This window comes from Mesocricetus auratus, unplaced genomic scaffold (assembly GCF_017639785.1).
Source record: "Mesocricetus auratus isolate SY011 unplaced genomic scaffold, BCM_Maur_2.0 Super-Scaffold_100009, whole genome shotgun sequence".
Taxonomy (NCBI): domain Eukaryota; kingdom Metazoa; phylum Chordata; class Mammalia; order Rodentia; family Cricetidae; genus Mesocricetus; species Mesocricetus auratus.
The window spans coordinates 2,303,116-2,317,164 of NW_024429193.1; the positions used below are offsets into that span (position 1 = coordinate 2,303,116).

Consider the following 14,049-nt stretch of genomic DNA (forward strand, 5'->3'; position numbering starts at 1 on the left):
GCCCCACTACCTTTCCTTTAAAACTCATCACCTCCAGCTGAACACACTCAAAAGTATTCTGCTCAGACATGGCAACCCTCAAGCGCTTACCCATATACATGCGTACAGGCTCTTTAAATAACAACCCCACATTTCCTCTGTTGGATAGGAGGTGCAGCTTTTGTTGAGGAGCGCACTGCTCTATCAGCAGCAGTAAATCCATCCTCTTCCCCTTTTTGACTGCTTGGCCCAGCTTGCTCTTGCTTGAACCTCACCAAGAGACAACCCATTGCCTTTGGAGGCACTGGCAACGAAGTATTTACCTCAACCATCCCCTACGATACATTTCAAGACACAGCCTTGAGCCAACATGCTCTGTAGGTAGGTAGAATATGTCCTCCATGCTCGTTCACTCACCACTGTGAATTTTTGGTGGCTCCCCCCCCAAAAGAAGCACAGCCAAGAGCAAACTCAAGTCATGGTTATTCCATGCTTCGAGAGAGAACTTTTTTTTTAAAGCAAAACAGACAAAACCCCCTTTGACCATCCTGTATCAGAAGATTATGCTTCGGCCACTTCTGTAACGAACCCAAAAGCACCACAACTCTGAAATGTCTTTGCATGTAGAGGTTTACAGGTATTATATGGTTCTAAAGTGGCCAAATAATCTTAGAAGAAACTTCCTGTGTCTAAGGTACTGGTTACATTAGGGTAAGTCCTAACGTGAGCACGCTCCATGCTTGGGCTTCATCTCTGCTCATGCAGAGAAGCCTGGAGCCTCTGCAGTAGGCTTTGCTACTTACGGTTGAGTGGCAGGCTCGCGTTGGTTGTGCCCAATTTGTTGGCAGCCACGCAAGTATAGTTGCCGAAGTGCTCCTGTGTCACGTTGGTCACTGTGAGGATGGATCTTGTGCTGAAATTCTGAATGATGATTCCTTGCTGGCCGTTGAAGAGCCTGGAAGACAGAGCGTACTCTAGTAAGTATGGATCTTGAACATCAGCTTCCAGTTCAGTTTCAGGCAGAGTTGTCATGAAAACCTGTAGGCTACAGTGTAACCTCATCTACATGGACCTCAGCAACGTGGTGTTAGCTCTCTTATGCAATACTTTTCTTACTCTGGTGGGTTTGAGGGAGAAGACTGGCTTGATAGCCATCTGATGGATTAGCCTGCTACATGACAAGCCAGACCGTGGTCTTCATGTGCACTCTTCCTAGTGGACAAATTAACCCAGCAGAGCAAAAGCTTCTCATCTGTCAAAGCCCAGCAAGAAGAAAAAGGAAGTAGATTTGGACATTGGACCAAAGGCTGGGCTGATTGCTTCTGCAGAAGATGACTAGTTTATAGGAGCTTCTGGCACAATGGATGACATTCTTGGGCAACTCCTCTGAAATCATACGTTACAACTTGATAGGATCCAAGTCAAAAGTCAATGCCATATAGCTGTTGCCATGGACAACCAAGGCAAAGATGACTTCCTTTAACCGAGAGAGAGAAGTGCAGTAACGTGGACAGTATTTGGAAGCCAGAAACACATCTGTCCCATTTTAAGATTGACTTCTACTTGATACTACCAACTTCCTCAATGCCTCTCTCCAGACTCGGCACCTGAGGACCTTATTCAAGTGAGCTGGCAAGGTTCCATGTTGTAGTAACAGGTCACAACTTTCCCTGTTTCTTCCTCTTCCTGATTTGACCCCTGGCCCTGACCTCCTGCCGTTCCTGTCACCCAGACCATTTCCTCTGGTCACCTGGTTTGTGTTTTTCTATTGTAGCTTACATGACTCTCTTCCCTATGCAACCTAATCTTGCACACACACACACACACATACAAACAAACACACACACACACACACACACACACACAAGGTTTTCTGTATAGATTGAATCATCTGAATCTCCTAAAAAAGACACGATTACAGGGGCATGCTTTCTTTGATGTTGGAATTGTGTGTCATTCACAGTGGTGTCCCAAGTACATGGAGTATTAGATAGGTCAATGAATTCAGGGTAATCAATGAGATGAAGTGATTTTCTCTATAAATATAAATCCTGTCTCGACGAGGATAAAGCCAGGTTCTGCCTCTGCTTGATTAATCTCAGATTTATGTAAAAGAGACACGGTGACACAAGGTAGGTAAATTCACCCTGCAAATGACCAGTCAGATTTTATTCTTATGTGTGTTTGTTTCAGTACCATTCATGTCTGATCATGAAGAAGCTCATACACGGCCTCCCTCTTAAGTCTGCATTGACTTATGCTCTGTAGTTTGCACTAAATGATGATGACCAATCATTTTTCACGTAATAAAAATCAGAAATAGCAAGAGATGATTACTCTGGGCATTGCTTTAATTTCCTTAGTGGTTGAATTTGACTTATTCAAAATGCAAACTTTAAACAGATTAACAAAATTTTAGTAGAATAAGGACTAAACAAAATTTAAACTTCAGCAGTAAAATAATGTTCCCCAATTCTAAATGAGAAAATTGGACAGAAACATTTCAAACCTATGAAAACTTGTGCTAAGTTCTTAGCGCCTTATTGTATACCTTCATCCCTCACATTAATACCTTTAACCAATTGATTAATTAATTAAGTAATGCAAGTTGATGCCTGAGATTGAACCCATGGCTAAGTGAGCACTCTACCAACTGGGAGACATCTGCATGCATCCCCATACATACTTTATTTTAAAGTGACTGTATACACTAAATGTACAGATTAGCATCATTTCCCTGCCTGCTTTGGTACTGGGATTTAAGTCATTGTGGCCATGTCTGTTACAGCCACATTTTCCACAGGTTCTGCAATTCCCTGGACTCCCGGATCCTCAGTGTGCCTCAAACTGTCTTGTTGCTACAAAACTTAGAAGACATGAACTAGACTATTCCATTGAACTCTCAGATGTTCCCTAGGGAGTGCATTCAGAAGCTCTCTGGCTCTGCTGCTTATCTCCCTCACAGCTATCTCTCTGGGTGAGCTGGCTTTCAGTTTCCTGCCCTTTAGTGAGGCAAAGCTGCAGATGTCACTGAGTCACGCATGCAGCGTGCCCACGCTCTGTGCAGCTCCCCCTGCTACAGCATCCCAACAGTGGCATCTGCACAGTTATTGCGGCAGCACTTCAGAGCGCCAACCCAACAGCCGGGAGATGATGAGGACCATGAGAGAGTAAAGTGACTTCCCTCAGGACTGCCTCTAGGGGAAGCTGCTTTCCTGAAATTAATGAAGTCTGTAGCTAACTTCCACCCCACAGCTGAAAGTTTGAGAACTGCTGAGCCCTTAAACACCCTGTAAGCCACGCTCTTCTCTTGGAGTGCCTTGCAGAGCTGTCTTTGAGACAGTGCAACCACTGAAGTGGTTTGTACGTCCAGGGATTGCGCCTCTGCGAGTTTTATCACAGGGATCTAAAAGCATTTACTAACTCATTATGAAGGGAGGGGTCCTATGTCAAGTGTTCAGAGACTAGATTACTACAAACTCTGACTTTCTATTAAGACTGAAACACCAAAAAATAAAAGAAGAAGAAGAAGAAGAAGAAGAAGAAGAAGAAGAAGAAGCCTTGACCACAAATGAAACCTACCCCAGTAGTCACCAAATGCCAAAATGCAAGCCTACCTAAAAGCTGTAGTATGTATGATATTAATGTGAATGAAACAAAAATAACAGAAGATTTTATTTGATGACTTATTTTTCTTTTTGAAGATTTATTCCAAGATGAATATATATATGTGTATATATATATACATATATATATATATTATGAAGAGACTTTGAGAGTTTCTTGGGTGAGGACCTAGGGAAGTTGGTAGAGCATAGCTCCAGAATGCAGACCTGGGTTTTATCCCCTACATTTTATAAGATGGGTGTGATAGCATATACTTCTAATTAGGTGATGGAGACAGGGTGAGTCTTCTGATTCTTCATGGTTCTCCTTAGTCACATAGGAAGTTGGCTGCTAGCTCGGGCTACATGAGGTATCTGTATCTCTATAGATACAGAGATGGATCTGGGCAGTGGTAGCACACACCTTTAATCCCAGCCCTTGGGAGGCAGAAGCGGGCAGATCTCTGTGAGTTCTAGGCCATTGTGGTTTACAAAGTGAGTTCTGCGATAGCCAGGACTGTTACACAGAGAAATCCTGTCTTAGAAAACCAAAAGGAATAAAAAAAGGGAATGAGATGGAGGTTGAAAAATAGATAATCGTTCTTACATTGTTTTATATTGACTGATTATTGGCGTCTTGTATTCTTTCCCCACAATGGGAGAGAATCTCTGCTGAACTAGGAGTTAATGCCATGTGCCAAGCTTCCTGTTCTTTGCAAGAGCAGCCAGAGTGTGTGGTACTTCCAAGGAAGCACCTGACCATATATCCTTGTATACATTTGCCTGCAGAACCAGAGTGTAAGACCCTTCAATTATTACAGAGCCTGCTGTCCTCCAACCCCCAGCACCGGGTGAAGTTTGCTTCAAATCGAGGGTCATTGCTCTGAGTCTCCCTCCATCTTTTGCCAATGACTCCTGAATCTGTGAGCTGTTTGCTTTGCCAGTATCTTCCTTGGGCTACGGTGGGCACAGCCCCACAGGGAATCGCAGTGTTGGAATTGAGTCCTGTATTTTCCAGCGTCAGAGGTAGTAGCACGTGGAACACAGGGGTTCTTAGCTATCAAATGATCACAAATTACAATCATCATCTCCTTTGGGCTGTAGCTCTCTAAGGTGACCAAGAGAGCCAGTAGCAAAGCCACCAGAGAGAGTCCAACAGCATAGAGTCAGCATCAATTGCTAAGATTGTAAACAACTGTGGGACAGCATTGTGCCTTGCTAGGAATCGGGCCCATTCCACTTTTGGCACTACTGCCCACTCTCTTTCTTTCCAGGTCATGTGACTGCATTTCTTGTCTTGTTGTGCATGGGAATGGTTCACATATATGTGGAAGATGGCAACTGTTCTCAATACGTCTGTAACTGAAGTTCTTTGGTCTGCGTACACGGATGTGTGGTGTTAAGACATTCATTCAGTGAACACTTGCTGAGAACATGAATGAATGTCCTCAGCAGCCATGGGAGACAGGTGTCATTATTCCTAGTTTGTAGATGAAGAGGCAGAAGCTTAGAAAATTAAGCTAATTCATCTTTCTACCATCCAGTAACGAACAGAGCCTGTATTCAAATCTGGATCTCCTCCGACTGCCCAGTGTCCACACAGCATAGCAATGAGCGTTGACCTCTTCGCGCAGAAACTGGGTGTTGTGTTTGAGCCTGGGAGACAGGGTGGTTCAGAAAAAGTTGACTTGGGCCATGGAACAAAGTGGGGGAAGCTACAAAGTGAGCTGACTTGCTGCAGCCGTGCCGCAAGGCTGGGCCCAATCCAGGTGTTGAGTCTAACGGTGTAGAAAGCCAACTGAAGGGCAAGCTTTCATTCTGGGAGCTTCCTGGATGTCTTTCCGGGCCTCGTGACTAATTCTGGGGCTCAGTTCTGCCACAAGTGACGCTTTATATGCCGCTGCTACTGGCCTCCCCTGGAGTCAGTGTCTCAGGCTACACAGTACCTGGAGCAAGAAGCAGCAAGTGTGCTCTTTCCTCCCTTCTGGGGCTGTGCCGTGGCACAGGCCCCCGCTGGCAAGAGTTATTGCTTGTGGTTTAATCTGTTGTCCCACTACATAGCTGGGAAGGGGGAAAAAACTCTCCCTTTGCGCAAAATGGTCAAGAATGGTATTGGCCAAAAGTGTGACTTACTTAGTTAAAAAACTGCCGCCAGAGTCCAAGTTGTGGTAGAGCTGTGGTTTTGCTGAGTTCCACCTGACCTGGCTGGGTAACCAGCTTAACGCCAGTCACACCTCCTAACATGGATTTGGTTGCACGTCTTTGCACATGTCTGGGAGTGCTCTGGGTTCATGTCCGTCTTGCCTAGGGGTGCGAAACTGTTGGGCGAAAACATTTCTCAGTGCCTTTGTTACCTATTGCGTCCTAAGCACATTGTAGGATGGTGGTGACCACTTAAAACACGGCCACACAGTGATGGTCACATGCTTGGCTGCATGAATTAGGCCGTCACATCCTTATAAACCTTCATGGTTTTTTTGTTTTTTGTTTCTGTGAAATGGGAGAAAACTAACTCAACAGCCAACCATGGGTATAAAAATGGCTTTCAAATGGTAATGCGTACTCTGTAAGTACTTATACTTCACATACAAATGCAAAGAGACACTAGATCATGACAGGTGAAGCCATTGTTCCATGATAGGGCCCTGTTGCTTGGAATGGACACCCTGCTGCTCAGGCCACAGCCAAATCCATTGAATGTTGAAATTCAGGACGCTATTCCCAGAACAAGGTGAGCGAAGGCAAGAATCACGGAATTGTGACTTCCAGACATGCCAAACTCAGTGTCAGTCACGTGCCCGCTATCAGTCTTACCCAGGTCTTTTTGAGGGAGCCCCAGGGCAGGCAAAGGAAGCCATAAGTGAAGAGGAGAATGAGGGAAGACCTGCGGCAGACGGGTGTGGAAGGGAGTTTCATCACTCATGTGCTGCCGCAGCAACCTACGGGTTTATCATGTGGCTTGACGCTTGAGACTGGAGAAAAGCAAGGCAGCATCTGTCCCTGGGAGCATTCTGAAGACTTTTATGCATCGCTGCCTGAGCCCTAAGGGGATATCTATCTTTAGTTGTGCATTTGAATAAATTAATATTATTATAATACATTAGGATACTTGAATGATTTTAGACCTTATTAAGCTGTCTAAAAATGTGTGCCTTGTTTACTTTATCAGTTTTAGTGAAATTAATAATTTTTAGATCAGGGATTTTGGGCCTGCCTTGCTAGGGACAGTTTGATTTACTTTGAGTGTGGGGGGGCACTTTTAAGTTCCAGATAAAATAAACAGAGTCTACAGTGCAGCGTCAACTTCCCCTAATAATAGTGGGTCCTGTACCCCTGACAACCTTGGCAAGGACTGAATCTCTCTGCTCTGCTTGAACTGTTTTCCGAATGGTCGGGTGCCTCCTAAGAGTTTAATGTTATGTTTTATGCTGAAGCATAACAATACAAACCTATTGCCAAGATGACAATCACACAAAAGGAAGCCATAGGTAGGCAGCAGAAACCCCTTCCTTTTTCTCATCGTGTTGACTAAGACAAGAGGATCAATTTGGATGTACTCTCCCTTTCCTATTCCAAAGTGACTTTGGGGAGACGGGTCACTGGGTAAAGTGCCTGCCTTACCAGGTCTTGAGCCCGATCTCACGGACCCATGTTAAAAAATAAAACCGACAAACCAAACAGCAACAAAAGAGAAAACCAGCCACGGTGGCATATACTTAGACTCCCAGTGCTGGGACAAGGGAAAAGGAGGGGTCCTGGGGCTTGATGGCCCACTAGACTAGCCTATTTAACAAGATCCAAACCCCCAAGAGACCTCAAAAACAGCATGGGCAGTTAGTTCATTTGGAGGGATCAACCCAGGGTGACTTCTCCACTCACGGTGCCCACTTGTGGCTGGAGGACTGCACAAGCATGAGCTTGCGTGCACAGGGACAGTGGCGGGGTGGTGATCTTGGAATTACTCTGACTATAACTCAGTCATGCAATGTGTAGCTACACAAGCATCATGTCAGGTGCCAGAAGAGGGCAATGAAAAAAAAGATGCTCACTGGAAGGCTAGAGCTTGGGAGGAAAAGTGGGTATGCTGACGGATCTGAGGATGGGGTGAACACCTGAGAATCCAGTTGGAGAACCTCCTTCTGGGGTAGGGGGTATTGATCCAGAGGTGTCAAGGGAAAATGCCTCGTAGTAAAACACGGTAAGCTCTGAACAACAGCAGAAGGAATAAGGGGCCTTGAGTGCTGTGGCGGATTGTAGGAAAACGGCCCCCATAGGGAGTGGCACGATCAGGTGTGACTTGGTTGGAGTAGGTAGGTATGGCCTTGTTGGAGGAAGCCTGACACTCTGGAAGCGGGCTTTGAGGTCTCATATAAGCTCAATCCACGCCTGGTGACACAGTTCACTTCCTGTTGCCTATGCATCAAAATGTAGGACTCCCAGCTCCTTCTCCAGCACAGAGTCTGCCTGCATGACACTGGTCATGATAACGATGGATTAAATTTCTGAAGCCGTAGCTAGCCCCAATTAAACGCTTTTCTTTGTGAGAGTTGCCATGGTCATGGCGTCTCTTCATAGCAATAGAAACCCTAAGACAGTTGTAAACAGGGCGTGTACCTATGTGTGTGAAAACTGAGCTGGACAGAAGAGGGGTCTCCTAGTTCCTTTCTTACTTGGGAAACTCTCCCAACTTGTAGCACCTCCCACTTTTCCTTTTTTCTCCTTATTGTGACTTTCCCTTAATTTTCTCCTTTCTGTAACAATCTTACTGAAGCCTTCTTTGGATCTGCACACTCCCACAAGCATCCAGGTTGCTAATTACAATTGGCATATCATAATCCATTTGGAGATACTCTCCAGCCTGTCTTTGATTTGCTAGTGTGTCCAGCATCTTTGGCCCTTGGATCATGCCCACCTGGGTCTTGGGGGTCCTGCTCCATTCAGAAGCCCTATAGAACCCCAATAATAAAAGACTCTAGAGGCTTTGCTGGGCACAGGGGCATCTTCGCTGAGGCTAGAGACTGGGCAGTGAGAGGGAACACACAGGATCATAGGGGACAGGGTATGTTAGTGTGTGCGTGCTTGTGTATGTGTGTGTGCCTGTTTGCATGTATACTCATGCATGCGTGTGTATGAGCATACTTGCATCTGTCTGTGCATGGCATGCGTATCCGTGTGTGCATAAGTGCATATGAGTGCACAAACATGGATGTGTGTATGCACCTGTGTGCATGTGCATGCCAGGGTCTTAGCAGCAAAGGTACCAACTACAGGAGTGGGTGGTATTGGCTCAGGTAGTGGGAGGCAGAAGTGTGAGGTTTGTAATCAGAGAAGTATAGTGAGGAAAGGCTGTGGTGCCCTGTCATGCAGTGCAGAGAGCACTTTGCTGAGGGAAAAGAAGAAAGTAGTCAGGTCAGAGTTTGCCTTTGAGCTGATGGCTGTGAGTCTGAACAGGGCAGACACACGTGTTGAATGGTGGACTCTGCACAGTAGTGACACCTTGCTCCACCGTGTCTCTTATCATCCCATTGGCCACTTGAAAACTTCTTGTCTGCATCCCAGCCTCAGATATTGTCAAGTTTCCCCTGATCGTTATATGGATAGGAAGCTCTACCTAGTCTTACATTTTGTTCTTCAACCAAATTGTTCACTAAAATGTTCCCTTGTGCATTCTGTCTCTCCTCTCTCCCTCCCTCTCTCTCTCTCTCTCTCTCTCTCTCTCTCTCTCTCTCTCTCTCTCTCTCTCTCTCTCTCTCTCTCTCTCTCTCTCCCTCCCTCCCTCTCCTCTCCCTCCTCTCTCTCTGTGTGGATCAAGATGTGAACTCTCCTTTCACTCACTCAACCATTGTGAACTCTAACCCTCTGAAGCCACAAGTGAAATTAAACACTTCCTTTTATATATAAATTGCCTTCGTTACGGTGTTTTTACCACAGGAAGAAAATGTAAGATACTGACCCTGCAAGGTCATTATATGTGCTGAGTTTTCTATGTGGATAATTTTCTGCACTTTTTCTACACTGACTTGCACACACACATATATGTGAGTCTCTGCACATATTTGTGTCAGTCTCTGTACAAACGTTTTGGGCATGGAGGTGACTCATCTTTCACATAAATGCTAAGGCGGCCACAACAGTCATTTTTTTCTTCTTTGTGTGGATGTTGCAGTTGCTGCAGCTGCACAGACTAAATTGGGAATGCGTTGCTTATAAAAAGACAAGGTGGTATAGTTCCTACAGCATCAAGTGCAAATAGTACAATTTTAGGAGTACATTATTTTTTAACTTATCAACTGATAGTTTTAAATGTTTCACTGTGAATTTCTTTTGAATCCATTGGAGTCATTTGTTTTCAGCTCATTTGTAGCTTTTATATTCCTATCTTAAGTTATGGTGATCGGTTAGGAAGGACACACTTTTGGAATTAGAGACTTTACCAAAGTGTGGATGCTGTGCTAAATGACTTCAATTATATCTTCAAGATGTATTTATTTTTTTACCATTCTGTTTTAATTGATATATATATGTATATATATGTGTGTGAATTTATGGAATACAGTAGATATTTTGACATATTTGTTCATGTGGGATGAACTAATAAATATACCTATCCTCTAAAAGCCTCGGGCAAACTACCTGATTGAGAGAAATCAGAAAAGCATGGCTTTCTGGGCCTCAGGCTTGAATTTCAGGAAATTTTGAAACAGAGGAGAAAATTATGCCATGCAGTCATGCAAAAAATATAATCTAACACAAGATGCTAGTGCTATCAAGACAAGAAAGTTGAAAGCTTTGGTACTTTATATCAGTTATCTCAAATCCTAATTCTCCCAGTACTAAAACATATGTAGAACAAAATTAAGCTTATTAGGGTTGTCCCTGGCAGGTGTGCAGTGACTCTGATGTTTAAAAATGACTGCTTTATACCAATGGCTAATGATTTAACAAACAGCATATAAATGTAGTCACCCTCATGACGGTCGTTAGAACAGTGCAATAAACTAAATCAAATTGCCAAAATTTCTAGTATAAATCCCAATTAGATCATCAATAAGATACAGTGTGTGGTAGCCATCTTTGAAGATGGCTTCTGATAATGTCACCTCTTGATACCATATGCCTGATAGTCCCCTTCGGTGGCGGGTAGACCTATCTGTCCTGTGCCAATAATAAAATACTGCAGAAATGACAGTGCAAAGTCTAACGGACGCTCATGGGAAGCGTGGTGCCATGGCTTCTATTCCGCTGTCTCCCAGATTACTGATCCTGCAGAAAGCCTGTTGCCAGGACATGAAGTCACTCAAGCAATCCTGTGGAGATATACATAGAAAATAACTAAGGCCATCTGCCAGGAACTGCCAGCAGTATCAACTCCCTGGCCATGTGAATGTGTGTGAGTGTGTGTCTGCCTCTGCGCACGTATCCGTATCTCTGTGTGTGAGTGTGCGTGTCTTTACATGTGTATCTGTGTCTGTGCTCGTGTATCTGTGTGCATGGGTTTGTGTGTGCATCTGTGTGCATGTATCTATACACGCATATGTTCACATATCTCTCTATGTGTGTGTCTGAGTGTGCGTGAGTAGGCGCATGTGTGCCACAAGCCGCAAGATCACACAGTAGTTATATAGCCTTCGCATCACGAGGTAACTCAGAAGAATTAAGGATTCTTCTTATAGATGAAAGCAGTGCAAAAGCTGTACCTGGCATTGCAATCTTGTGAATGAATTGGCTGACTCTTGCTGTAGATTCTTCCTGCAGCTTCTTCCTTTCTGTAGCAAACTTGGGATTTACTTCTCACACTGTAGCACTATCTGATTGTTTACTTGGAACAAATTTCTCCCATGCATTTGGAGTTTTACTGATTACATTCCTTAGGTATGTATGAGGCCTGTTTCCCACTATCAGGTCCTTGTTCCCCTCTCCATCGCAATGCCAGGGTTCTGCATTCCTGAGTTACCTTTATTGACAGGCATTTGGTCAGTGTTTAGGACCCAGGCAAAAGCATCCCATCTAAGACATCCCCAAATATTTAAGGACATGGAGTTACTACACTTCCAAAGTTGTTGATTCATAGCTGCCTAGATGGATAGAAAAAAAAATAAGCATGCCCTTGGCTTTACCTCACTGGCAGATAGAGAAAGAGATAACCTAAACTAACCCTGCACTAAAAGATTCTCCAACTTCTTGTATTAACTCAAGATTTTAGCTCAGGGATTTACTGCTCCCTCCTGTTTCCCCTGAGAAGATAAAGACAAAGGTAATCAGCTTATTTGCTTGTCCTCAGGGAAAAGGTAAACTTTCCTGAAGGCCTGCACCACCACTGAGGCCAGAGCACTGGAAGGGTTTCTTGTGCAAATTAAACTTAGACCCTCTCTTTGACCTACAGCCCTAAGTAACTGATGCTGACACTTTCTCCTAGTAGACTTAGTTTACTGCTCTGTGTGTAAATCTTATCTGCCTTGCTGACCCTGAGAAACTCAAGCTGCACACTGTATTGTAAAAATAATTGCTGTTACAAACGAATAAATACCTGTACCCCCAAGAACTGACAAGGAATTCGAGGGACAGAGATATAGAAATACAGACAGGAAATAATGAAACAGAGCAGCAGGAGAGAAAGAGAATAGAAGAAGAATGAAGAGCACACAGAGGAGCAATTGTGTGTGAGTCGATTCCTTTCTCCCTCAGATGTTCCCTTTTTTTGAATCCTGGGCAAAAACCGTAGAAACAGGACTTCTACAGTTTTTGATACCAGTGTGTGCTTGTGTGTACATGTTTGTGTGTTTATGCAAGTTCCTACGTGTGTGAATGTGTCTGTGTATGCATGTGTGTTCACACATGTGCATCTATGTGTGAATGCGTGTGTGTGTGTGTCTGTGCATGTGTCTCTGTGTGTGCATATTCATGTGTAAGTGTGTACATGTGTGTGTACATATGTGTGCATGTGCATGAGTACGCATGCATGTTTGTGTGTTTATCTGAGTGAAAATTTATCACTGGCAATTTATTTGTGTTTTCTTAAATGCAAGTAAAACTTCAATGTAGATTATTTCTGAATGTTTATAGAAGGGTCACAAGTGATCTCTGGGAAGCAAAGAGCTTGCAAGAACTATTTCATCCTGATGGGCGTCTCTGACAGAAGCTTCCTCCTGGATAGGGTCCTGGTGGTTTAGAAGAAACTCTGAAACCTACTATGTCTGTTCCTGCGTCATGTATCCTAATTTCATTTTGTTCCTGTGTCCTTCACTACAATCATTGGGCATTATTAGAGTGTTTCTGTGAGCCGTCTTTTGTTCTGCAAATTGGTCATCAACCTGAAATGCTGTTGCTTGGTGTTTTGACTTTTCAAGCCAGTTTTGATAGACTGCAGAGCTTTCCTGAGTCGCGGGGTAAAGGGTTTTACCCCATGAACTCTTCCTGAAGGTTTATGAGACCCCCAGCTCTACCACCAACTGCCCCAACATGTGCAGATGCGTAGGAAAGGCTTTGTTTTCTGCAAGCAGAAGGAAGAGAATCAGCACCCGTTGTCACTCTCCCTGATGAATGAGCATCTATATCGGCAGCTCAGAGGGCCACCTCCATAGAGCAATGGGTGATCTTTGCTCGAAACATCTGGACAGCCCAGGCCATCAAGGCAGATCGCCTATGTGCAGACAGGTGTTGTGGGCAGGTCCTTGGCTCTCCCGAGTTCCAGGTCTGAACTGCTTTATAGCAATTTGAGAGGAAATGATTCTAGCAGTATTTGGGAGTTTGGATGTCTCTTCATCTATAACTCAAACAGTGATAGCTGTACACTGCCCTCTGGACTAACTGTATTTTTACCTTTCATATGTGTCCCTGGTTTTGACATATTCTGTAGGTGTGAGTGTGTGTGTGTGTGTGTGTGTGTGTGTGTGTGTATGTGTGTGTATGTTGGAAACGTTGATTGGTGGGAGAATCAACCTACTTTCCTTGTGGTTCTACAGTCCATTTCTCCAATAAGGACTGAAGCTTTGTGCCTGCATTGACTATCCCGTTGCTACATTTGCTATAGGCTGCCAAGGTCCTCCAGGATCACTGTAGCCTTTTTGTCAATGCTTAAAGGATTTAAGAGAGGTTATGGCCCCAGAGAATTGCAGGCCATTGAAAAATGAGGTGGGCACCAACAAAGGACCTCATATTTGGAGGACAGGTGATTCTTACTGTTAGCTTTTAGGAACTAATTGCTACAGATCAAAATCTGCATTTTGAAGACAGGTAAGACGATCTTAATCAGTGTCTAACTGCCTTCTGTAGAACAGGAGGCTCAGGGGGTCTGGCAGAGATGTCTTAATGGAAGGAAGAATTGAGTCTCCATTTACCACGGACATTGCCAAGATGTGCCTCATGCTCACAGATATTTCTTGGGCATCACGACAAGACTGTGTCTGAGCAGGAAGTGTTTTGACTTTCAGAGAACAGAGTAGCACTCTTGAGGACAGTGATCACA

General features: G+C 44.2%; 1 protein-coding gene across 3 annotated transcripts in view; it reads right to left on the bottom strand.

Moving 5' to 3' along the window:
• Negr1 (neuronal growth regulator 1) overlaps nt 1-14,049 on the bottom strand; it is a 727,936-nt gene that overhangs the window by 139,047 nt on the left and 574,840 nt on the right. For all 3 annotated transcript variants that reach the window (XM_040751546.1, XM_040751547.1, XM_040751545.1), the window contains exon 6: nt 783-934. In XM_040751546.1, coding sequence (XP_040607480.1) covers nt 783-934 — 152 coding nt within the window. The remainder of the gene's footprint in view (nt 1-782; nt 935-14,049) is intronic.